Source organism: Durotheca rogersii (genome assembly GCF_024521655.1).
Source record: "Durotheca rogersii strain YMJ 92031201 chromosome Unknown GGS23scaffold_34, whole genome shotgun sequence".
NCBI classification, from domain to species: domain Eukaryota; kingdom Fungi; phylum Ascomycota; class Sordariomycetes; order Xylariales; family Xylariaceae; genus Durotheca; species Durotheca rogersii.
Genome location: NW_026251265.1, coordinates 82,579 through 106,352, shown reverse-complemented (window position 1 = coordinate 106,352; position 23,774 = coordinate 82,579). Strand labels below are relative to the sequence as shown.

The 23,774-nt window shown below is 53.2% G+C and overlaps 6 protein-coding genes across 6 annotated transcripts; 5 read left to right on the top strand and 1 right to left on the bottom strand.

The window, feature by feature from the left end:
- Nucleotides 1-808: 808 nt before the first annotated feature.
- Nucleotides 809-2,774, bottom strand: GGS23DRAFT_326785 (uncharacterized protein). The gene is made up of 4 exons (XM_051512926.1): nt 1,999-2,774; nt 1,739-1,907; nt 1,634-1,673; nt 809-1,486 (listed from the first exon to the last, which is right to left on the bottom strand). The coding sequence occupies exons 1-4, from the start codon at nt 2,222-2,224 to the stop codon at nt 914-916; spliced, it is 1,008 nt and encodes a 335-aa protein (XP_051367963.1). The 5' UTR covers nt 2,225-2,774; the 3' UTR covers nt 809-913.
- Nucleotides 2,775-3,449: 675 nt separating this feature from the next.
- GGS23DRAFT_600542 (ARM repeat-containing protein) lies at nt 3,450-7,068 on the top strand (the record flags this gene model as incomplete). Its single annotated transcript, XM_051519092.1, has 4 exons — nt 3,450-3,495; nt 3,575-5,873; nt 6,086-6,822; nt 6,926-7,068. The coding sequence occupies 4 exons, from the start codon at nt 3,450-3,452 to the stop codon at nt 7,066-7,068; spliced, it is 3,225 nt and encodes a 1,074-aa protein (XP_051367962.1).
- Nucleotides 7,069-11,112: 4,044 nt separating this feature from the next.
- On the top strand, nt 11,113-12,210 carry GGS23DRAFT_600541 (uncharacterized protein; the record flags this gene model as incomplete). The annotated part of the gene is made up of 2 exons (XM_051519091.1): nt 11,113-11,295; nt 11,365-12,210. 2 exons carry the CDS (start codon nt 11,113-11,115, stop codon nt 12,208-12,210), a joined length of 1,029 nt encoding a protein of 342 aa, XP_051367961.1.
- An 830-nt stretch (nt 12,211-13,040) lies between these two features.
- Nucleotides 13,041-14,322, top strand: GGS23DRAFT_326743 (uncharacterized protein). The gene has a single exon (XM_051512925.1). It carries the CDS (start codon nt 13,250-13,252, stop codon nt 14,141-14,143), a length of 894 nt encoding a protein of 297 aa, XP_051367960.1. The 5' UTR covers nt 13,041-13,249; the 3' UTR covers nt 14,144-14,322.
- Nucleotides 14,323-16,055: 1,733 nt separating this feature from the next.
- Nucleotides 16,056-19,528, top strand: GGS23DRAFT_586298 (uncharacterized protein). The gene is made up of 5 exons (XM_051517427.1): nt 16,056-16,339; nt 16,394-17,380; nt 17,433-17,896; nt 17,970-18,194; nt 18,305-19,528. Exons 2-5 carry the CDS (start codon nt 16,481-16,483, stop codon nt 19,116-19,118), a joined length of 2,403 nt encoding a protein of 800 aa, XP_051367959.1. The 5' UTR covers nt 16,056-16,339; nt 16,394-16,480; the 3' UTR covers nt 19,119-19,528.
- A 1,560-nt stretch (nt 19,529-21,088) lies between these two features.
- On the top strand, nt 21,089-23,774 carry GGS23DRAFT_586295 (uncharacterized protein). Its single transcript, XM_051517426.1, has 2 exons — nt 21,089-21,565; nt 21,996-23,774. The coding sequence occupies exons 1-2, from the start codon at nt 21,512-21,514 to the stop codon at nt 23,574-23,576; spliced, it is 1,635 nt and encodes a 544-aa protein (XP_051367958.1). The 5' UTR covers nt 21,089-21,511; the 3' UTR covers nt 23,577-23,774.

Genomic DNA, 23,774 nt, shown 5'->3' with positions numbered 1-23,774 from the left:
CGGTCTCGGTACCCCCAGCACCCGGCTGCGGGACTACAATCTCTAGGACCGTGTCCAAGCGCCGGGCACGCTAGACCCTCGATCGTGTCCGGGGAGGATTAGGGGTCAACTTGGTCGTGGCAACTGGCGTCGAGACTCGATCAGATGCCAATACCCAGGTAGTTAGGAATATAGCCTATTACAGCACGATAGGAATCTCGTCCCGCAGTAGGGACGGGATGTATGTATAGAAACAAGAACCAAATCCAGCATGCTTAGGCAACACATCAATCCCCCCTGAACGGATACACAAAGCACCCATCTATCATTGCGTCGCGCGACACAAGTGCGAAGGGAGTGATAACCTTAACGTGGCCCAGCTTTTTGCGTAGGTACGTTCTATCCTCCTCAAAAATACCTATAACGTTACTTACCTGGATACCTACAGGTAATGTAAATTAAGTACCTCCTAAGAGGTGTGTACGCACTCCTACATAGGTACATTAAGCACTCCACGTAAGAACAGACGGTCCCCGTATTATCATTGATGGATGGCAGGATGTGGCGGGCACCCGAGTGGTGTTCTAGGTGAGGTTTACGAGTAACTCCCCACAGCGTCATGGAATCCGGAGTCACGGTGCTGTTATATGAGTGCGACATCCCGCAACACACACCTCTAGGCTACCCATGTCCTACTTACCTAGGTCAGGTGGCGAGGAAGGGCTATTTCGTCAACGTTGAAATCCTGGCTCCTAACAGACATCGATGAAAAGTCGATTTCATTCGTCCAACCGACCCTTCGATTCTCACATGTTAACTTTTGAAAGTAAGCCAATCATTCCGCTTTGAGAGTCATCATTTTTGCCTATTTCCTTCTTATGGGCAGCTAGCTAATTCGTACAGGCGATATCTTGCCATAGAACCTGTTGTCGTATCAACCCAACTCTGCCCTGTTATAGCCAGTTCCAATTGCCGGCGTATTTGGCGCCTCGACAAAGGGGGTTTCCACCATTGGCGTATGATACTTGGATTGGGCACTAGGAGTATGGTATGCCTGGGGAGGTGCATGAACGCTTGCGTATCCGGACCCGGCTAGTTCCTGCGGCCCGGGAGGAGGCGGTGGCGGTGATTGTAACGCTCCGCTAGACGGAGAGCCTCCCCGCCTATTCCTCTTCAGCAGGCAAAAGATGCCCAGAGCTACCAAACCAATTCCTGCAATACCGCCCACCACGCCCCCAACGATAGCCCCGATGGGCGCCCCCGAGTTGCTGGATTCGACGGCCTCAGGAGAAGTCGTCGCCGGTTCCGAAGAGGAAGTAACAGCCGGATCATTTGCCGTTGTAGAGGGTTGGGATGTGATTTCCAATGTCGAAGACGGCGTGGTAACGTTGTTTGTCGTCGATGATGAGGTATTAGATAGCAAGCTCAACGGCGTAGCCAACAGCTCGAAAACTCGGGTCCTGCTTTGGGTATCGCAATCTAGCGCGGTAACAGTAGAGTCGCTTGTCTGTCATAACCATTGTCAGCCACATCATCTTCCCCAGTCCCCATGCGGCGCTAGAAGCCTCTAAACGTATCCTAAAACAACTCCGAAGGAAGGCGCTGAGGGAGGCGAACCCCCTCATATATACCTGTCTATTTTGGGTATACTTACAGAGAACAGCCAAGTAATGCAGTACGGCAGCGCAGAGTGGCTGAAAGACAGTTGTTAATACATATCGAAGAGCGTGGGCTTGTATTATCTAGGAAGGGCGTTTACCAGCAACGGGTTTTCGAACTCAGGCCGCAGAGACTTGTGAGATCGTAATCATCACACTGGGTCCAGAAGGTAGAAGAACATTGGCTCAAGCCGCTCGTACAGCAGCCTCTAAAGCTGCCGATGTTTTCGCAAGTCCCAACGCTAGAGTAACATCTATACGTCAACCCGGCTACCGTATAAGGTCAGCTAGCTATCACGACAGTTTCCTGACTAGTCGCAGAAAAGGAGAAAAGGAAGAGGGAAAGGGGGCGCGGTCATACGGTCGATTGCGCCGAATCCGCAGGTATCGTGGTCCATGTAGAAGTCCTGGCGCTTTAACAACTCTGTCGACGCGTAGAGTTCCGGGGCGGCGGTCGGAACTGGCTGATACGCATTCGCATACACGCCATCTTCAGTCTGGGTGGCGATGGGAAGGAAAACAAGCTTCGAAGCTGAGGCCGCGAGGATCCCGGGCAGCAGCAGGAAAGAGAGCAGCGAGCGTCTCATGGTCTCGGGGGGGCTTTGATGTCAAGACACCAAAGGCGAGCCGTGTCATCGGGAAAGTCCTCAGGAACTAGTAGACGAGAAGACGTCGCGGGTGGAAGACGTTTTAAAGAGGCCCTTGCCTGTTGCCAAGGAGATGCTTTCAGCTCGCTGGGATGTCACGCTTTCCTGTCCCCTGGTGCCCACTCCTGATCATCAAATTAGCAGATTCTTGCTGCCATTCAGACGAGTTTGCGTGGGGACAAGCGGCGCTAAGCCCAGTGTCACCATTATCGAGGCGAGACGACGGTGCTGAAGAAGGTAAAGTCCATATCCGCGCGCTGGTTGATATCGATGATAGTCTCCATGCCAGCGCAAAGCGTAGTTAACTGCCTGTTTCTGGACCTACATCGTATCTTCTTCACGATACGACAGAAGAGGTAGGAGTGTTCTTAACCGATTTCATCAGATTGGATCAGAGCTATAAAACTTATGCATGCATCGATAAAACACATCCTTTAATATTGTGGGTGCCGACCTTACATTAGATTAGGTAGTGGGCAGTTTGGGGAAAGGGTACCTATAGAGTAGGAATGTGCTGGATTAATTGATATGTACTCTGTTGCATTCGATACCCGCCTGACCTAACGTTCCTTATAGCAGGTATATTTAATAATCAATCCATCAACCCATCCATCGTCTTTGTCCTTCTTGATGGGTTCTGCAAGGAGGGACCTTGGATGAATGAAGACCTCCCCCCAATTACCTTAGGTAGCTCTCTAAATACGGGTGCCCACCCGCAGGCACCTGGATACCTCTATCCGCGCGTGCCTAGGTAGGTAATTTTCATCACCAAAGCATCTCCTGTAGTGTATTGGGTAATAGAGGTAAGGAACCCTACAAGCCTAACTTAAGGTGCCGTATATAAATACTAGTGTTATCTTATCATGTGGCCCACTTAAAAATTTCTACGCAAACACCCCTCCTCCCTCTGTACCGAAGATCATTTGGTATTCCTCATCTCCATCTCCCAAGTCTCCTTCCGAAGCTAACTGAACCCAGATCTCCTGTGTTCAGGGGAAAGGCACATGGGCTCGTTACCAGCTTCAATACCGCCTGGTTCTCTTCCTTTGCTCAACGTGCCTAATTAGTATCCCGCTGGCCCAGCTCTACAACCACGTCGCTAAAATAACAACGCCGTGCCCCCCTCTTGTCGAGGGCATAGACCCAGTCCATCTGTGCTGCTGTTATGGACCAGCAAAAGCTTGTTGAGCTGCTCCAGGCATGCCAGATTCGTAAGTGTTCCTAAGACAGGAGATCTACTAGGCCCAGTCCTGGAAACTGGTTTTGTACTGACCTTTTAACCCCTCACAGCTGACACGCAGAAGGTCAAGGCTGCCACGGCCGAGCTGCGAAAGAATTTCTATCCTCACCCAGACTCGTTACTCGGCCTCCTCCATGTCATTGTGTCGCATCCTGAAGCTACCATACGCATGCTTGCAGCTGTGCAAGCTTTGCGCCTTGTCCCCAAGCATTGGAACAACATCGCCGAAAATCAGAAGCCCGCGGTTCGAAATGAGATCCTCCAAGCCATTGTACGAGAGCAGGATTCCAAGTGCCGACATGGCCAGTCTCGTGTTATCGCGGCCATCGCGTCGCTAGACTTTAGCAACAAGCAATGGGGAGACCTGTTACCTGCTGTCAGCCAGCTTGCCACCTCGGAGAACGTTGCCCACCGTGAGGTGGGTTCATATATCATTTATAGTCTCCTCGAGGCGGACCCGGTCCATTTCGAAGATCATCTCCCGATGCTGTTTGAGCTCTTCTCCAAAACGATCAAGGACCCTCAGAGTCGCGACGTGCGGGTCAACACCATGATGTCCATCAGCTCCATCCTAATGCTGATCAGCGCCGATGAAGACGAACAGTCTGTGGAAACCGTCCAGGGCTTCATCCCGTCCATGGTAGATGTCCTCAAGGATGCGGTCGACAATGGCGACGACGAAAGGATACAACAGTCTTTTGAAGTTTTCCAATCGTTCTTATCTTATGAGTCGGCCATACTCTCTCGCTACTTCAAGGACTTGGTTCAGTTTATGCTCGATTTAGCTGTCAACACAAATGCCGACGACGATGTCCGGGTTCAGGCCTTAGCCTTCCTGGCCCAGAGCGTTAGGTATCGACGAATGAAGATACAGGGCATCCCTGATATGGGTCTGCAGCTCATGAAGAAGAGCTTGCTCATTCTGTCTGAGCTAGATGAGGACGACGACGAGGACGACGCGAGTCCTGCTAGGTCTGCCCTTACATTGATCGATCAGCTGGCTAGCGATCTCCCGCCGCGGCAAGTTATCGTTCCTTTGCTGGACGAGTTCCCCAATTATGCAAGGTCCCAGAATCCTGGCCAACGCAAGGCCTGTGTTTTAGCGCTTGGGACCTGCGCGGAGGGCGCCCCCGAATTCGTCTCGACGCAGATAGAATCTGTGTTACCCCTAGTCCTGAATCTGCTTAAAGATCCGGAGCGGAGTGTCCGCTATTCCGCCCTTCTCGGTCTCATACGCCTGGGCGAGGATTTATCCGACGGCATGTCTTCGCACCACGAAGCTATTATAACCGCCTTAATTATGAACTTAGATGCGGCTAGCAGCGACGAGTCTGACAAGAAGAATTCTGAGATTATCGGATCTGTATGCGGCGCCATTGATTCCTTAGCCGAGGGGTTTGGGCCAGAAATCATGGCGAAGTACGGGGAGAGTATGATACATCGTGTTGGGACGTTCCTAGCACACCCCGATCCTAAGGTCAAGGCTTCAGCCGCGGGTGCGCTAGGCGCCATCGCTGCTTCTATCAAGAGTGCGTTTATTCCTTACCTCAAAGACACCATGGAGGCCATGTCATCATACATCATGGCCGAGAGCGGTGAGGAGGAGTTAGCGCTACGAAGCTCTGTTTACAATGCCATGGGTCGTATCGCCGTTGGTGTCGGAGCCCAGCAATTCAGCCCATACGCCATGCCGCTACTAATATCTAGCGAGAAAGCCCTCAACCTTGAAAATGCTCGCCTCCGGCAGACCACTTTCGTCCTATGGAGTCAACTCGCTACGGTGTACGAAGGAGATCTTGGAGACTCGCTCGCGGGGATTTTTAAGGGCCTGTTTGACAGCTTACAGCTCGAAGAGGAAGACTTTGAGCTAGACGTCATTGAAGAGCAGGAGGGCCTTGTAGACGAGACGGTTGTCGGGCGTGCCAAGAAGGCCAAGGCCAAGATCGTTGGTGAAGCTGAGGATGATGATACTTATGACATGGACGATGAAGACGACGACGACTGGGATGACCTTGTTGGCGTATCCGCTCAGGCACTAGAGAAAGAGACCGCGCTGGAAGTGCTCGGAGACGTCATATACGCATCCAAGGAACGGAGTACTCCCTACATCGAGAGGACAGTGGAACTAGTGGCTCCTTTTGCGGAGCACATATACGAGGGCTGTCGGAAATCCGCTATTGGAACCTTGTGGCGAACGTATGCTTGCGTTTGGGAAGTCGTGGAAAAGCAGACGGGCATAAAATGGGAGCCAGGCTTGCCCTTGAAGTCTGAACCAATTGCAAACATTGCCAGATTGGGTGAGATCGTTTCTACTGCCACCCTGCAGATCTGGCAGGACGAATCCGACCGGTAGGTTGTTTGTTGTCTCGTCTCTTCCCACCCCTCTCCTGGATGCTGCGTTCCGCGCCGACCATTATGATGAATGCCTTGCGTTATACCCAGCTCACTCAGACGCCACGTGCGGTTGCTGAGAACACGTAATTCAACTCAAATCTGACTGGTCTTCTTTTTCGCCGTTACGTCGCCGTCGGAAGTAAGGGGCCAGTTGCTAATCCTCGCAGGGACCCGGTTACCGAGATCAATCGGAGTGTTGCCTTTACTCTCAAGGCATGCGGTCCGGCGATACTAGGACAGAGGGATATGATGGAGGGGATTGTTACCGTCCTTGGAACTATCATCACCCGTTCGCATCCCTGCCAACAGGACCTGGGGGACGAAGAAGAAGACCAAGATATGGCACAGGGTAGCTCCGAGTGGGACTGGCTCATCGTGGATACCGCATTGGATGTGTTGATCGGCCTCGCCTGCGCCCTGGGGGCACAGTTTGCCGAAGTCTGGAAGGTCTTCGAGAAGCCCATTCTCAAGCTGCTTAGTTCCAACGAGGCCATCGAACGGTCGACAGCTGTCGGCGTGGTGGCCGAATGTGTCGCATACATGGGTAGCGCCGTGACTCCCTATACGGCAAATCTACTGCGTCCGTTGCTGCACCGTCTTTCCGACGAGGACAAGGACACCAAGTCGAATGCGGCTTACGCAACTGGTCAGCTCGTATATCATTCAGAGGATACGAAGACGTGTCTCGCTGCGTATAACCAGATCCTCAGAAAGCTTGAGCCCTTACTGCAGATCAACGATGCTCGTTTACAGGATAACGCGGCCGGATGCCTATGTCGCATGATACTAGCCCACCCGGGCCAGGTCCCCATCGCAGAAGTTCTGCCTGCGCTTGTAGAGCTGCTTCCTCTGAAGGGGGACTATGAGGAAAACAAGCCTGTTTATGAATGTTTGCATAAGCTATGTAAGTTTTTTCCTAGACGTGGACTGATGCGGTGACCTTGGCGGTTGGTATCGTGAAGCCCGTTGTCCCTTCGAGATCCAACACTAATCGCAATCTTTCTCAGATGTGCTCTCCAATCCGACGGTGCAGGAACTCACCCCCAAGCTCCTCGGCATTTTCTCCCAGGTCCTCGGACCTCCAGATGAGCAGCTCGAACCAGAGACAAGAGAAGTCGTGCTGGAGATGGTACGCGTCCTCTCTAAGTAGGACGTAGGAAGGGAGAGGATCTAGGAAAGCGGCACTGGCGGGAATGGGTATGATGATTTCATGAATCAAATGAATGAATGGAGGAAAGATGGGAGGCGAGGCGGTCAAACGATGCGCATAAAAATGATTCCCCCGATCGATAGATTTCCAATGTTTCCTACGAGACGATCCCAATGTCGCTGCCCTTCGTTTGTAGATGCTGTCCTAATAAGCAAACTGAGGGCTTCACAGCCAATTTCTGAAGTGTTACAGTACCCTGCGCCCTTGGTGTTTTGCCCCATCCCCGTATGGGTGAAATCGTAGCCGAGATATCAAGAGTTCGGCGCGTTCAGACTGAGGTGAATAAACGACGTAGAACTAGAGGAGAGAGGCCCGGTGACTGATGAGGCGAGGATAATCGAGGTTGACTTTTTTCTGCACTGGCTACGTCCGAGACAGACAGGGATGCACACATGATACCTACCTCGATAAACAAGCGGGCAGCTTGTGGTAAGAGAGCACATGCAAGTCCACTCGCTCTGCTTCGTAAATGATAGGTACTTACCAAGCCTTTCACGACATTGATAGCCTCAACCATATACCTATGGAGAGTTTACCAGTCGAACAAAAGTGATCGTAGCATTACCTATATCGTCTACCTATTTATTTAGGCGTTGAAATAGGTAGGTAGTTCGTGTACAAGATCCAACCACGTGTTTCTCCTCGGACTTATGATGACGTTCGCGGCGCCACTCCGAGGCCTCCTTACGCATTCCCGAGGTATCTACTATCTATCATGCGCCGAGATCGCATGAAGCGAGCCACGCTGCCCTCCCCTCCTCAAGTAAACGGATCGCCACCTGCAACAGTAGCCCTTCGTCACGCCGAGGAAGAGATCAAGAGACCCCCGTGAAAGTCTACCAGTTAGCCTCTACCGTGTATCCTCGACGGGAGGCGGCGGGCGCGCGCGTACCGTACTTGAAAACACTCCCGCGACGCGTCTCCTATACACCTGTCTCTGATGTTTACAGCCTATTATGCACCCAAGGTACTGGTTGGAGTACTGGCAGTGGAGGGTGGGTGACAATCTCTGCCTACCTACAGGAAGTGTGGGTGGACGATTGACAGGTATGTGGGTAAGTTTTCTGAATGGATCTTCGCACTGGTGGGCACATGGGCCGAGTTCAATCTACATGAGGAGCCCTGTCCAAGACAGTCATGGGTGAGAGCAGATCGCTCGTACTGTAGTAACGAACAAAACGAGGGAATGAGGGTGGTGCGGATATGTTGATAGTTTAGACAAAAACCAGTTGCAAATACCTGCCCCACCAAGTGGTATTTCCCCTTGGCACGGAATCCCTCTTCGCCTGTGCCCCTAGGGTTGGCCGAATTTCTATTCTTTTTACCCGCAACTTACGGGACGGAATCATCGTCGTCCTCACTTGGGTGTCTTGCCAATCCCGGCCGAGCCAGGAGGTACGAGGGATGCATCGGTACCTACGTCTGTTATATGCCTGCAGGCTGGCTGCATTGCAGCTTGCGTCGACGTCCATCTCCCTGCCTGAATGTATATGTAGGCATGTGCCTATGGCCAGCTATCCTCAGGCCACCCTTCAAAATTTTCCCGGTCCCTTTCCCGGCCCCCATCCCCCGCCCCCTTTTTCCAGTGTCAACTCCGCGCGGTGGCCGGGGTTGCGTGTCGTTCCCACGAGCATCACTGGCTGATGTGCCGGAGAGGGGTTGCATCCTGTCAGAATCTCGATTCTCGCAAACGATTCTGTTCACACCAAATTGAGGCGTCGCCTGGCCAGTGAGATGCCCTCTTTGAACTTACCACCCTTGCTGGAGAAGAAACTCGAATAATATATGCGCACCAGGTATTCCGAAGGGAAATGCCTCGTGGCAGCATCCCGTGGGGCAGTTTAATCCATCCGTGAAATTCTTATTTCACCATAAGCCCCATAGTCTCCCCCTCCTCGCTGAATTATGTAGCTGAGACCCCGTGTACACACATCCCCGAGAATAATTGGCCCCCCTCGGGCGGAGTGGCTAGAGATGAAACACATGTGCTGGAGTCAACACGGTACTAGGTCCCTAGAAGCCCGCCCTTGTGGCTCCCCCCCTTCCCTCCCCGGAGCGAGCCGCTAGGCAGGGAACTGGATCTCCAGGTATGTATGTGAGTAGGTCGTCCACATTTGATGGCCAGCATCCACTTGCATGGGAAAGGTTGATTGGCATTTGATCTCTGGGCTGAAGCTTATTTATGACCCCTGCTGGCCAAGTTGATGGAGAGATACGCATCTCAGAAGTGAGCACCACGTAACAAGGGTTACCTTCTAACCTACCAACTACCTAACACGATACCACGATGTTAGTGGCAGGAGAGGAACCAAAGGTTCTCTCCGAATCGCCGAGTCTAGGTAAAAAGATGAATATTCATTATACGGGGCAATCGCTAGAGAGTGGGCCAAGTGGTCGCGGACCTAGTTGCGTTGTTATTCGCGGCACCTTGGCCTTGTTATTGCTGCACCCCCTAATTCTACCAGCCGCCTAAATCGTGGTCACGGTCACGCAAGGCGAGATGCACTCATTAGACACGGGCTCCTCGTAACAGAAGCGACAAGGCGTTTGGTGATAGTGCTCTAATCGACACCCCCCTCCAAAACCTTCTCGTGACTCGTGAGAAGAACGGCCGAGCCCGAAGATAGAAATAAAGCCGATAGTGTGGTCGACCTCGACGAGAGTAGGCCCAGTTGGAGAGATGTGCCCAGGTAATATTGCCTCCTCTCTACCTACATGGACCTGCGAAATTGGACTCACGGATACACCAATGTATTATGAACGAACTCCTGTCTCTGCCCGACCTTGTTGAATACTAGATAAGAAGTCTCAGTACATACCTACATCGAGATCTGTATATTTTTATACTGTACCTATGTCGGTTCTAGACAAACCCCTGTCATGAAAGCACCTAGCCTATCTAGGAATCTGAAGATAACGAACAGCACTGCCCTAAGCGGACGATTCGGCTCTTCCCCACGCCCTGGCGGCAGATCTAGTTGTCGATCTTTTCAATTCATGGATACGGCCTCCACAGTATGCTCTTCAGTAGTGACAACTGTGCTCTTGGTGGGTTTATTGCTGACATCAAACACTGCTCTCGGTAGGTTTGTTGCCTCCAGCGGAATCTTCTTGTTCTCGGATTTACGCTTAAGAAACAGGCCTTGTTTGGAAATGGCATATTCCCACATAGGGACCTCACAGCCTTCAACAATTAATTGTTGAGGAGCCCTAGATGGATTGACGGATATACCAAGATACCTGTTGGCACACACCAGCTTGTAGGAATGCCACTGGTAAGTAAAGCCTTGTTTCTGGGTGTGGGCATGGGTGTCAGAACACTTTTCAACCTGGAGAGTTGTTGTACAGTACAGCTCCCAAGTAACATTAGGATGGGTCCTGTCTCAAAAGCACTGCCGACCTTCTAGTCTCCCAACTCGACAAGTGGTAACTTGTGACATGCTGGAATCACTCGATAAAACCAAGCAGGTGTGTGAGGTACAAAGGGCTGATCATTCACAGCCACCTAAACCTTGCTGAAAAAGATGAACCAGGGGATGTACGCGTACACCCAATGGCTCTCCAAGTACACCAGGCCTGTTTTTTTTCAAGCTGAGATAACTGTAAATGGAGGAAAAGGAGGTGTTGGATCCGCATATACATTGACATGTAGACATGTACGTGTAGGTATGCCAGGCACAGTAGGCCCGGTAGGTTCCGGAACCCTGGCTTTGATCAGAATCAACATGGCCGATATAAAATCAGTAAAGCTGTCTTCTCCCTCCCCTCCCTCTGGGCACCCGCGCTCTTCTTCTCCCTCTCCCTCTCCCTCTCCTCCTACATCTCCCACGCGGACCCGGTATCTGGATTGAGGCAAGAGGCGTTATCCAAAAGAGGCGGCCGAGATATCTGAAGCTCAATAGTCGTTCGCTACTTCGATCGTTTGTGTACACCACGCCCTTTTCCAGACTACTCGCATCGCAGAGCGTCAATCGTTACATCACGATGCAGTTCTCATTCGCTGTCGTCTCTGCCCTCGTGGGCATCGCCATTGCGACCCCGCAAGGTGTCACGGATACCCTGACACCTACCGGTGTCGCCCCGGCCGGCTGCACCGGTAGCTTCGACGGAAGTTTTGAGATTACCGTAGCCGACATCACCGAGAAGCGTAGCGTCTCGGCACCGCAGGTATGAGCATCTAATGGGTGGTGAGAAGGAGGGCATCGTCAGTGGATTTCTGGGCTAACGGGGTGGTAGAAACGCGCCGAGTGCGGTGGCGACGGCGTGCTTGTCTTGACCCTGAAGGATGGCGTTACGCACGACGCCAAAGATCGAACCGGCTATATTGCCTCGAACTTTCAATTCCAGTTCGACCGCCCCCCTCAGGCTGGTGCCATCATCACTGGCGGATTCTCTGTGTGCGAGAACAACATTCTAGCTCTCGGAGATTCCCAAATCTTTTACCGCTGCCTCTCAGGCAACTTTTTCAATCTCTATGACCGTAACTGGGCTGAGCAATGCGAGCCCGTATCCATCATCGCTGTGCCTTGCGGTTCAGCCGATCCCGCCTCGCAGATCCCAGATGGCCAAGTCGTCGGTACTAGCGTCGTTCAGACCACAATCGTTACCGTGTTGCCCGACGGCCAGCCCCAGGTAGTGACGACCTCGGTGCCTGTCCCTATCTGCCAGATCGGCGACGGCCAGGTGCAGGTTGTGACCACGCCTTGCGCTTCTGTGACTCCCATCCCGACCAGCACGTACGTGCCCGTAAGCGAGTACACGGACGGCCAGATTCAGGTCACACCCCCGGGAACCGCTCCGGTGCCCCCAGCAGCCACGACCGGTGCCCCCCCTGCATCGCCAGCTCCGTCGGAGCCAGCTGCTTCGGCATCAATTTCGGCATCAACCTTGACGCCCGGCACTTCCGTCTCAAGCCCGTCTGCAGGCGTCATCTCAAGCGCTAGCGTTCCGGAAAGCTCGCCGAGTGCCACGACGCCACCGACTGAGGCTTCAGCCCCGCCCCAGAGCGGATCGTCACGCATGCCTGCCGTATCTATCGGCGCGTTGATGTGTACCGCCCTGATTGCCTTCTTCTTCTTGTAAGGGGTGGTCATACTCGCCACTGTCGAGGCCGTCGGGTTCGGCTAGGATATGAAATGGGTGGAAAAGGAAAGAGGTACAGGGGCATGCCTGGATGTAATGTCGCTCCGAACAGAGGCTTCTAGGAGGTACACTCGCAGAAGCAGGTTTAATGTGCAAAACGGAAGGACAATAGGGCTCTAGGGTTAATGACGGTACTGTTGGAGTCGAAAGATAGGCTAGATGCCCTAGATACCTATTGGTGAATAAACATACACAGACCATCCGTCCGGATATTAAGCATCTAATATCTGCGTGCATGCTTCCGGTTTCTGAGCCTGCCTGCTCTCTTTGTCGAGGCCAGGCTAAAGAGCGGTCCGAGGGACGAGAGTGTCAACATCTTCTTGGACCGAAAGTACGAGGGCCGTATCGACATGTATTTTCGCAAGTCTAGGGCGACTACGGAGGTTGCCTAAGGAATAGGAGAGGTAGTCATGAAACTAGAGCGTCCGACCCGTGGGAGACGATATCTGGGTTGTGGAGCGTTTCTGTGTATGTAAGCTCTTTGAATCCGATTCCATCAAAGAGGAAAATATAGATATGCAATTAAGGCAGAGAGGCCATTGCCAGCATTGTAGGACCCAGCCGCCCTATCGGCTAGCGCTGATATTCGCCGTAATCGGCAATATCGACCTGAATCCGATTGATAAAAATACCTAAGCCTTCAATTAGCAGTTCTAGCTCCTCCTTATAGATCAACGGTCCGTCGGGTTCAGCATTCTAAAGATTCGCATACTAGTTGGTTACTAACTAGTATCGTGGGATCACAGGAAGCGGGCCAAGCCAAGAAGCACAGCATATCTGTATTAGATGCATATACCCCGTAAGATACGTACAATGTATATGTGCATGCTTAGGAAGTAAGGCAATAACTAGCGGATCCGCGGTTGACCATAGGTATCGTCTGATATAATCCACCCGCGAGCCTAGGTCGTTCAGCCCTTCGCTTCTTTCTCAAAAGTCCATCCTTGCGCCCTCACGCCCCCGCGTATCACCCATCGTCATGTCCGAATACTGGAAATCAACGCCCAAGTACTGGTGCAAGCATTGTAGCACCTACGTCCGCGACACCAAGTTGGAGCGCACCAACCATGAAGCTACCGCCAAGCACCAAGGCGCCCTCAAACGGTTCCTTCGAGATCTGCACCGTGGTCACGACAAAGAACAGCGCGAGAAGGAGTACGCTAAACGCGAAATCGAAAGACTAAATGGCGTCGTCGGCACCTCATCGTCCAAACACGCGGGAAGCGCCCCCGCGGTGTCCACGGGTAGTAGTAGCAAGATACCCGCCGCCTCTTCAATACAAGCCAGCGATACCCAGCGCCAAAGACAATGGGAGCAGCTCGCCACGATGGGCATCGACGTGCCGACCGAGTTGAGGGGAGAGATGGCAATGGCTGGCGAATGGACCGTTACCAACACGAGAGTGATTGACGATGCGCCCAAACCCGATACTCCGGGTGCCGCGCCGGGGAACGTGGATGCGATTGCAATCGGCTCGAGGAAGCGTCCGAAGAAAGAAGATGATGATGAAGAGGAAGAGAATACGATAAGAAGTCTGTCCAAGAAGTCGAGAAGATGGGGTCGCGGCGAGAATGACGCTGCGGACGAGGATGCAGAGCTGGACACGTTACTCAGCACAACTATACCGAAATCATTCAAGGTCGAAGAGCAGCATCGTGATACAGACAGCGGCGATGGTTTACCAGGGCCGGAGCGGGATTATACACCTAGCATCAAGTTAGAGCATAAAGACGACGGCCAAGCCCTGGCCATTATACCACCAGCCTCTAGTGATGCCGCTGAGTCGCTACCGAAACAAGAAGCACACGTAGAGAACGAGACGCCCACCATAGTTTTCAAGAAGCGAAAAGCCAAAAACATCCGGCAGAGGTGAGCCGCTCCTGGCTAGGGAACAGAATTCATCGCTTGGGAAAATCGACCTCACAATCGTGTCGGGTTGGTATTTCGGGTAGGGCCAGGATTTCGGACTCGACTTGCGAAGCCTAGCACTTGGCGAGACGAGAGAGTATTGGGCTCTGGCGGCTGAAGCGGCGGGTGTGAGGCATACTAATCCTGTCCCATCGCCGGTAACCCCAGCAGAAGACGGAAAGGGAATTCGCAAACTTACATGTACCGGTAGCTACCTGCCTAAGCTACCTAATGGCGGCACCAGTCTCGTCTGGAATCATACTATGATGTATGGTATCTAGCCGTTCCGGCCGCAGTTCGTGTGAGCTAGGGGAAAGCAGTCATGGGAAACTATGGGCAAGTGACGGGGCCTACATCGTCCTTGACCTACGCGATAGAATGCGCACAGCGCGCGTGCCCTTGTGCTAGGCCGGCGGCGGCCACATCGAACTGCGAGCCTCCTCGGACACCCCAATTCCTCTTTGGATCAGGTCCGGGGATGCAAGGCGCGGAAATTTCTGTACGTACCGGTATTGTCTACCCCATAGTCAGTAAATGCCATAGCCACCTAGCTAGCACTTTGTTGGGATCGCCAACTGCCTAGCAGTGAGGACGCAGAGTGAGGGCCTAAAATCAAGTTCCCCGCGTCGAGGTCTCGGCTTCAACTACATATGCATGATTCCCCCTGATTTCGGTAGATATATGTGCGCATATATGTGTATGTACATAGACAAGTAGTAGTATCCTATTTTTTATCACTCGGTTTAGCCAGCATCTTAACGATTTGATTCGCGGCCTACGGCTTTCTAGGCGGGTTGCATAATAGAGGCTATACGCAGGGTTGACTCTAACGTGCTCTGCTCTGTTGTTCGGATCCCAGATACGCTTGACAGACTTGACTGACGGAGGGAATACTATGTTTCTGATGACGGCCATGACTACGTGCTATTCTCACAAAGCGCGTTCCTTTCTCGGTAATATACGTACCATATAATTCCGACGTCTTCGGCAACGCTGTCTGTTATTCTGTATGCAACACGCTTGCCCACACGCGTCGACGTCGAGAAAAGAAATGCGACGATCCGTAGGGCGCCAAGAAGCCAATGCCCCCCCTAAGCTAGCAATTCCTAAGAACACGACTCCCAGTAATTTTTTTTTCTCTCCAAGAGGATCTTTAATTACCGGGGCCTTCTCTGGAGCCAAAAGGGGGGGGCACCAAGGCTCGGTAGCTTAGTATGAGTAACCCTGGTAGCGTAGTGGAACCTCAATCTCGAGGTCTACCCTCCTTCCCGCCCCTTGAATATGAGATAACTACATCAGGTTCTTCCAGTTACTTGTGATCACTCGAGGAACATATAGCTAAGTAAACACAAGGGATAACGGACAAGTTCACCTAGCCTCGTTGCGCGGCACGCGGACGGAGATAGTCCAGCAGTTTTCCACCGGCTAACTGCTTTGGTTTTCGGGTACAGGCGGCGTGCGGATAGGGAGACCTACCAATTGATGGGAATCACGAAGTTTGTTGTGGTTACGTGCCGTGGTTTCGCTATATCCCTTTAGTAGCCTTTATGCCCTCCGCAGCATCCCATGTTACGTGCTTAGACGAATAGCGTAGCTCGAAGCGGAGAATCGTGAGTGACGATGCTCTGGCTTGGGTTGTCGGACCTTTGGAATACCGAGCGCGATGGTGGCCCTTTCGCCGGATTTCTTGGGTCGAGGTCACCGCCGCCACTTTGTGTTTTTCGTCGTGTCGGGTAGTCCGTGACAGATAACAAACGTGGAACAGCGGTCCCGTTGTTGCCGATCATTGGCGGAGCCACGTTCTCCCTCGACTACATAGATCCAGTTAGGCCTCCCTCCTCTTGAGCATGCTCGTTGGAGACTTACACTACGCCTCACGAGAGGACGCCGCTCGCGTAGTGTCTACTGATGATAGAATCCATCTGCTACTGTAGTGATTGTGCGATGTCGGGATTGTCCCAGTTCTAACAACTACTTTGTCTCGTCTAATAAGTTTTCTCACAACCTAACCGCCTATGAACGAACCCCTTGAGTGTACCTAGTTGTCCGGCTTCTTCCAACCCACCTAGGGTGCTGCTGAGTGGAGGCTCAGCCCACGCCGTGGGTTTCCTCGGAATACACCACCTAGGTTAATCGAGCTTAACCGCTGGACTTGTCAGCCGTTCGTCTGTATGACCCTGACGACGTCCATGTTCGAGGAACTAATACCAGCCAGGAATATTCCCTGCAGGTCAACCGACCGCTAGCGACAATCTTCATTCCTGCTTGAGGTCCCGGATCTACGACTTTCCTCACGTCTCTCATGCCCCCTCTCGGGGCACCGGTGGGAGGACAAGGGTCTCCTGTCCCTGGGGCCGGGCCTGGATGTCCACCGATGACAGCTCCACGGGAAAACTCATCAGAAAACGAAAATGTAGCCTCGAGGTCACATACGGGCTCGCCAGATCCGGTCTCTAGCTTATCTACTCAACCTAAGCAAGAAGTGCCGAGGTTCCAAAGCCCGCCGGTATCTATGCCTCGAGGTTCGGGCCTGAAACAAGACCCAATTCGGTTAGAAGATGCTCCTACGGCTCTCTATTCACCCTCCGGATCACATCGGTCCATGGGTTTCCCATGGGGCCGACTCCAACGTTCCAGCACGGACTCTCGTTCGAATCTCCTAAACGCCTCAAGTACACAACCCGCGTGGAGAGACCCGCCGCCTTACTCGGCCGCGATACCTAAGCCCCGAAAGTGGTGGCATTGGCCCCGGGCGTGGTTCATGTACCTGTCCTTCCTCTTCGGAGTGATATGCGCAATTGGCCACCATACATTCTACAAAACCTTGGATGGGCAACCTGCCGAGGACCAACTCTCTATGCTTCGCTACGGCTCGATGCTGTCGCTTGCAACTAAAGCTTCGCTAGTATCAGCCGTGGTTATGGCGTTTAAACGACGGATGTGGTCCACCGTAAGAAGCAAATTCCTCAGCGTGGCGGCTCTCGACTCCCTGTTCGCCGCGACCGAAGACTTGTCAGCTATGCTGAACCTCGAGATATACCAGGAGGCCAAGATCGCGATGTTGTTGGCGGTATTCGTTTGGATAACGCCCGTTATTATGGTCTTGACGAGCAATACCTTGACCGTGGAACCGACTTTACAGGTTGATAACACGACGTGCTTAGGTATCCGAACCTTGAACTTTGCGCGAGAGGAATTTGAGGTGACTGAATACTGTCATACTTTGATACGCAGAGGCTCTAACGACCGCACAGGAATGGAGAGCTCCCACCAAGATCGACGGTTTGAACGGACTGTCTATATCGCTCTGGAACACAACAGCCTACGACACCACTTCTCCTAATTGGTTTGACTACTATACCGGAGCTACCAACTCTCTCATTCGAGTTATGACCCAGGCGGCCTTTAAGGGGCAGGCGGTCAGCAAGATGGGGATCAATGTTGACATCTGCGGAACCGGCTGGAACTGTACCTACACGGTCAATTTCACGGCACCTGCGTATAAGTGCCTGGAGGTCGCGAGTGGTGTTAGCTCCGGGATCCTGGCCCTCGGTGAACAAACCCCCCCTCAGGGGTTCAGCACCAGACTTCTAGTTCCCGAGGGCGATTACAGCTATTACGCCTACAGTGGAGGCGGTGAGTACTCTCCTATACAGATGAAAGAGATGATGGACGGAGGAATTCCCGTGGCTGACCCTCCGTTTCCCGAGGCTTTGGGGTAAGTTATTCTATCCTCTTCAGCCACATATACGCGTAGCAAGTTAAAGAAGCAGTTGAATTAAGGATTGAAGATCGTTTCGTACGGAACCGGTCCTATGGGTGGGCTTTTCCGTGAGAACGGAGCCAGATAAAGCAATCCCCGCCAACAGGTCGATGCCCGGCTGGAACGACGCCTTTATCCCCAAAGTCGTGGCCTGCGAGCATTACGAGACCGACTACACCGTTATGTTTAACTTGACGGGAGGCCAACAGTATATAAACGTAACCGAACGGAAATTCCTGAACCGCGTGATGGAGTCAGTGCACATCCAACTCGTCCATGTTCAGCTCAGAACCCACGAAGCCCATAGAGCTCGGTTGGGTCTTGGTTGGACCTCTAGATAGGCGATGCTAACCCATCATATAGGACAACTTGGATTCAGGGAGAAGATGCGAATGACGGCACAAACGACAATACGACAGCGTATCCTCGCAGCCAGTACATCTACCCAAGAGACGTTCGTCGATATCGGCGGGTTGCGGCGTACCACTCGATGGGGTTGCAGCTGCGGAACTTCCTGAACGGGACGATCAACTCGAAGAATCTGGGCACGCCGATTGCCAGCACCAAGGCTGACCAAACTAAACTGCTGGATCAGAGACAAAACTACTTTGCGCTCCCGAACATGGCGGAGTTGATACCACAGTTCTACGAGGACATGATATTTTCACTATTTTCCGACCAGCAATTCGTCAGCGTCGTTTGGGCGGCGAGCCCGAACGTGAGCTCGGGGACGGTCCCAGGCGACGAGTCGACGGCGTATCCCTGCGTGCGGTCTAGGATCGAGAATAGGTACAGGTACCACGAACGTGATCTGTGGATCGTATATAGCATTTCTATCGTGCTCGCGGCAGCCGGAGTACTCTCGGGCACTGTGGCGATGTTGGATAACGAGGGCGTCCTGCGCAGCACGCGGTTTTCGAGCATCGTCACGGCGACCCGAGGCCTGGCGTTGGAGAAGCTAGGATGGGTCGCAGACGATCATGGTGAGCTGCCGCAGGATTTCAAGGATATCAAGGTTGGCTACGGAATCATCCACGCGACAAACGGGTGCCACGCAGTCCACGAGGATACTGGGTACCCAGGACGGCCAGCCGGGGATGCTGGAGAGGTGCGTTACGGCTTTGGCCTGGAGGGCGACGTGCGGCAGCTTAAGAGAGCGAGCACCTTGCTTGGGTAGGCGACTTAAAATCCTCGCTAGCGGAACGAGATCTGATGACGCGGCGCCAGCTGGCCGTATCCATGGGGGTCGTTGTTTTCCGGCGGCAAGGTGGGAGCAACTGGATCAAGCTTGTGCTTGCTATTATGTGGTGAGATGTCTTGGGGTTCGATAGGAATCTTATCGTCATAACGCGTGGTGGACCGCTTTGATCTTCGAGACACGACATAATACCGAGGAGGCACTTATCCAGCTCCGAATCCATGCACATCTATGTACGTACGAGGTGGAGGCAGGTATTAAATGGCGAGCAAGGAAAAGGTCCATGGTATGGCCTAGGTGCCTACCTTAGGTACCTGATGTACCTAATATAGGTAGGCCGGTATACCCAGGTATAGGTACCTAGATTGGGAGAAAGAGAGGGGTAATGCAACAACGCTTATTTAGGAACGCCATTGGGCTTTGAGGATAACCTGACGCGCCTACCACTCATATCTTGGGCGTCGACCTAGGTACCTAGACCCTGGATGCCTACAGGAGGTACCTCATAACATACCTAGGTACCTACCTACCTCCTGGCGGTGCCGGTCCTTAGAGGAGAGGTACGTTGGTAGTCCCGCTGGAGCTCTTACGTGACTTGCTTCGGGCGTGACGGTGGGCAGACCCATCCGCACCCGCCCCGGTAAAGGGGCTGGCTCGAGAGCGCAGTATGTATATTATTATACCGACGATGGTAGAATTCGATGCGAGGCGCCTGATGAACATGCCTGGCACAACTTCCTAGGTTCCTAGGTAATGTAAGGAGGGGGGGGAGGGAATCAGAAGAGCTTCAAACCAGGTAGCATCCTCCCTTTCCCCCGGATGTGCCTAGTGTGACCATATACCTAACATAGGGAGACTGAATATCTACCTACCTATAGTACGTTGCAGAGCTGCGTGGTGTGGGCGGTTCTAAGCAATCCATCGGAAGCGGGCCTAACTCATACCTCTGTTAGCATGTACAGAGAGCTAACCAGGGCTGTCCCCCGTCTAAGGCTTGACGGAACTACCAGGCGTTGGGTGGTTGTGGTCGCCGCCACTTGTCTCCATTCAAAGCCTGCATTTCCGCACCGGATCGTTTCGTAGCGGAAGCCAAGCGATGTACGCTGCCTGTTTGCCCCAGCCAACGTGCTATTCGACCTCGCCTTGTTAGCCAAGACCGTTACTCATACTACGGAGGTGGGTAGGTGCCTCTATAACGAGGTCTACTCTCTGAGCGTAGGCACGCACATACGTGCATATGTATGCGAGTTATATGTCTGTATGCATGTGTGCATGTGGACATACACATATATGTACGTATGTTCTGGACGGGTCGGGGGAGGGGGTTGTACGAGGGGTTGGGAAAAGGTCTATGCCACGACCGAGCGAGTGAGTGACCAGATCTGTGGGATGGACTCACATCAAGAAGGGAGAGAGGGTATGGGGTATGGGTATGTGTTGTGCGTGTGTGTTCCTCTCCCTACCTATAGAAACAGATAGGGCACCTAGTCTATACCACCTACTCATATACTGCGCAGACTCCCTCTGTGTACATAGGGCCGCCCCAGCTAGCGAAACCGCATCGGGGATCCGAACCGCTGGGATTGTGAAAGCGGCCGCAGGCGGTACGCCATCTCTCCTTTGCGGTGTCGTGGGATCCTGGCCGGCGAACCGAACCATCACATCATGTTGCATGCCGGCCTCTCTGGTTCCTCGCGCAATTCTGTCACGGATCGTTGTTTACAACGTGGTGCCGTCGGAGAGCTGCAAGCACGCCTGATCGTCTCTCGCCCGCGGCCAATCAGTGGCAGCTGTCGGCGAGTAGATAGCTTAGGCGGACGGGCCATTGGATGGCATTCTCGTCAGTCTCTACGCTTCTCCTTCTTCTCCATCCATCGCGCTGGTTACGGCTCGCTTTATTAGCCTCCGTGCAGAACTCACGTAGTATATACGCCCAATATAGGTATGTAGGTGTACACACATACACACACACGTATATATATATATATACCCTACGTGCACACATCCCTAGATATGTAAGTGGGTATAAGTTAGATAGGCCGTGTATGGCGAGAAATAAAAACTGGAGAGGGGGTAAAAGAGAGGTCGACACCGGCTTCTCCTCCTATTCCCGCTTTACCCTGTCGATACTTACCTCTTAGCGATCCCTTCACCGCCGCGTGTCACCCACACACAGACGAATCGCAAATTGTGGCCGGCTGGGCGGGTTACGCGCTCCCCGTCCTCTCATGCTGTCCCACCACTTCATAAACCACTTCATAAGTAACCCAGACTAGGACGTACTTTGTCACCGACTCGTTCTTCCTCCTCCCCCCTTTCACACACCCGAGCTTGCCACGAGACGGTTACGACTACGACTTGCGATCGCCATAATGCCGGTAGAAATCGTCACCGTGGTAAATTCGTCGGGGAAGATCATCAGCAATGTAAGTTACGCGGTCATCGGTTCGGTTCTTCGATTTTACCGTCATCTCCTCCCTCAGTGACTACACATACACAGTATACGCGCACACGCGCAATGGCAGAGATACCTAGAGAGAGGGCGGAGGAGGTATGGGCGCGCGCCCAGCCACGCCGCACTATATCATACCTTCTCCGCGAATGTGCCGCCAATGTTACCACCAGCATTACGTTACCACCACCACTGTATCTACGTCGGGAAGTATCTACAAATCGAGTAGATCTCCCCTAAAGGGGGGGCTAGAGGAAGGGGGGGGCCAGATTTTTACAACACCGCTCTCCTCGCAAAACGAATCCAATGTTTCCTACTTCTCTTGCCAACTTCAACCCCAAACCCACGTTCCTATTTAATATTTGATTTGGACGCGTTCCACCTAACCACTTTCTCCGTCACAGGGAAAACACCTGATAAACGTATTCAAGGAGGCCAGAGCCACCTACCAGGAGAAAAAGGCAGCGATCAAAGCCGAGCTAGCGATCAGGCGTGCCGAGACATTCGACGTGCGCACCCCGACGCGGAACGACGATGAGAACGAAGATGGCCGGTGGCGTCGGCGAATCTCTCACGACGATGCGATGTCCTATGTATCTTATGCGACCTCCCGCAAAAGCCACCGCTCGAAGCAGAGCGATGGCTCCCGTCGTCGATCGGTTTCGCAGGCGAGGACGGCCTTGACCGAACGCAATCTACAGACGCTCACCGAAGTCTCATCCACTGCCCCCTCACGCCCTCCTATCGCCTATCGTCCCCCATATGCCGAGACTGCCCCCAGAGACATGACGATAAGCCGCCCCACGTTAGTGCACGCGCGCACGATGCCCGTGGACTTCGAACAGAACGCCCTAGTGCCTCGATCGGCCTCCGATCCGACCCTACGGGATAAGGGGAAGGATATCGACATGCACCTGGCGTACGGAGACCTGCCGCCAGACCTCGCGGAGAGGATTGATCTCGACCCGGCACACAGAAACCCTCCGCACAAGATCGAGCACGACGAGCGCGAGGCTCGGGACTTGGTGGGGAAGATTGAGGATCTTCTGACAGAGGCCCAATGCGTGCATCATACTGCGCAACACATTATCCAACACTTGCAGGGGAACCCGGAAGCTGCAGCCGCTGTGGCCCTTACTCTTGCCGAGCTCTCCGCGATCCTCGGGAAGATGTCACCATCCTTCCTCGCTGTCCTGAAGGGTGGAAGTCCGGCAATCTTCGCCCTTTTGGCGAGCCCGCAGTTCTTAATCGCTGCTGGGGTGACCGTTGGCGTGACAATAGTTATGTTTGGAGGCTGGAAGATTATCAAGCGCATCCAGGAGGCCAAGAGCATAGAGGCCGCCCGTCCCATGGCATTTGCGTCGCAACCGCCACATCCTATCGGGTCCGACCGTCCTCCGTATCCCGAGACAGAAGTCAGCGCGGGTTTCGACGAGGCGCTAGTGATCGAAGAGGAGCTAAGCGCGATCGAGACCTGGCGACGGGGGATCGTGCCGTTTGGCGAGGATGAGCATGCCGACCTCGAGCTCATCAGCCCGGAAGCCGACCGCGCGATCCGCAGCCAGTACGGTGGCGACGATGCGCAGACTGTGCACAGCGCTCGTACGAGCAAGACGCACCGAACCTCCAAAACGACCAAGTCCCATAAATCGCAAAAGAGTCGCAAAGATAGTGTGGTAGATAGCCAAGTCGTCCCCGACCGCAAGAGCAGCAAGGGCTCTAAGGAGGTCGACGAAGCGAGCGAGGCGGGCAGCCGCCACAGTCATCGCACTCACCGCAGCCACCGGAGTGACAGGACGGATCACACCTCCAAGACCAAGGCGACCGAAAGGGGGCGGCCCAAGGCGATCGAGGACGGCCGCAAAGATCGAGCTAGCACCTTCGAAGGCGTGGTTCGCCCCAAGAAGGATAACATACTGAAGAATCTATTTAAGAAGATGAAGGAGCGAGAGGAAAAGGAACGGGTAGTTTCGGTGGTTGCGTAGAGGGGAGGAGGGCTTGGGCACGCGCGTGTACGCGCGAGGGAATTTCTCTCTTACCGGCCCGTAACGCCATTATCGTGCGACGAGAGAATGTAAATTGGGCTATTATACTATCTGGTCTTTACATGGGGTTATGGGAACGATTTCATATACTATGTAGTAGCATGATACACACACACACACACACACACACACAAACAC

What these genes read in the sequence shown, in the direction of transcription:
- GGS23DRAFT_326785 (XM_051512926.1), bottom strand. Translation starts at nt 2,224, where the DNA reads ATGAGACGCTCGCTGCTCTCTTTCCTGCTGCTGCCCGGGATCCTCGCG. An exon ending in CGGATTCGGCGCAATCGACC is followed by an intron (nt 1,908 to 1,998) that starts GTATGACCGCGC and finishes CTTATACGGTAG; the next exon opens with CCGGGTTGACGTATAGATGT. An exon ending in GCATTACTTGGCTGTTCTCT is followed by an intron (nt 1,487 to 1,633) that starts GTAAGTATACCC and finishes TGGTTATGACAG; the next exon opens with ACAAGCGACTCTACTGTTAC.
- GGS23DRAFT_326743 (XM_051512925.1), top strand. Translation starts at nt 13,250, where the DNA reads ATGTCCGAATACTGGAAATCAACGCCCAAGTACTGGTGCAAGCATTGT.
- GGS23DRAFT_586298 (XM_051517427.1), top strand. Translation starts at nt 16,481, where the DNA reads ATGCCCCCTCTCGGGGCACCGGTGGGAGGACAAGGGTCTCCTGTCCCT. An exon ending in TTGCGCGAGAGGAATTTGAG is followed by an intron (nt 17,381 to 17,432) that starts GTGACTGAATAC and finishes ACGACCGCACAG; the next exon opens with GAATGGAGAGCTCCCACCAA. An exon ending in CCGTTTCCCGAGGCTTTGGG is followed by an intron (nt 17,897 to 17,969) that starts GTAAGTTATTCT and finishes TAAGGATTGAAG; the next exon opens with ATCGTTTCGTACGGAACCGG.
- GGS23DRAFT_586295 (XM_051517426.1), top strand. Translation starts at nt 21,512, where the DNA reads ATGCCGGTAGAAATCGTCACCGTGGTAAATTCGTCGGGGAAGATCATC. An exon ending in CGGGGAAGATCATCAGCAAT is followed by an intron (nt 21,566 to 21,995) that starts GTAAGTTACGCG and finishes TCTCCGTCACAG; the next exon opens with GGAAAACACCTGATAAACGT.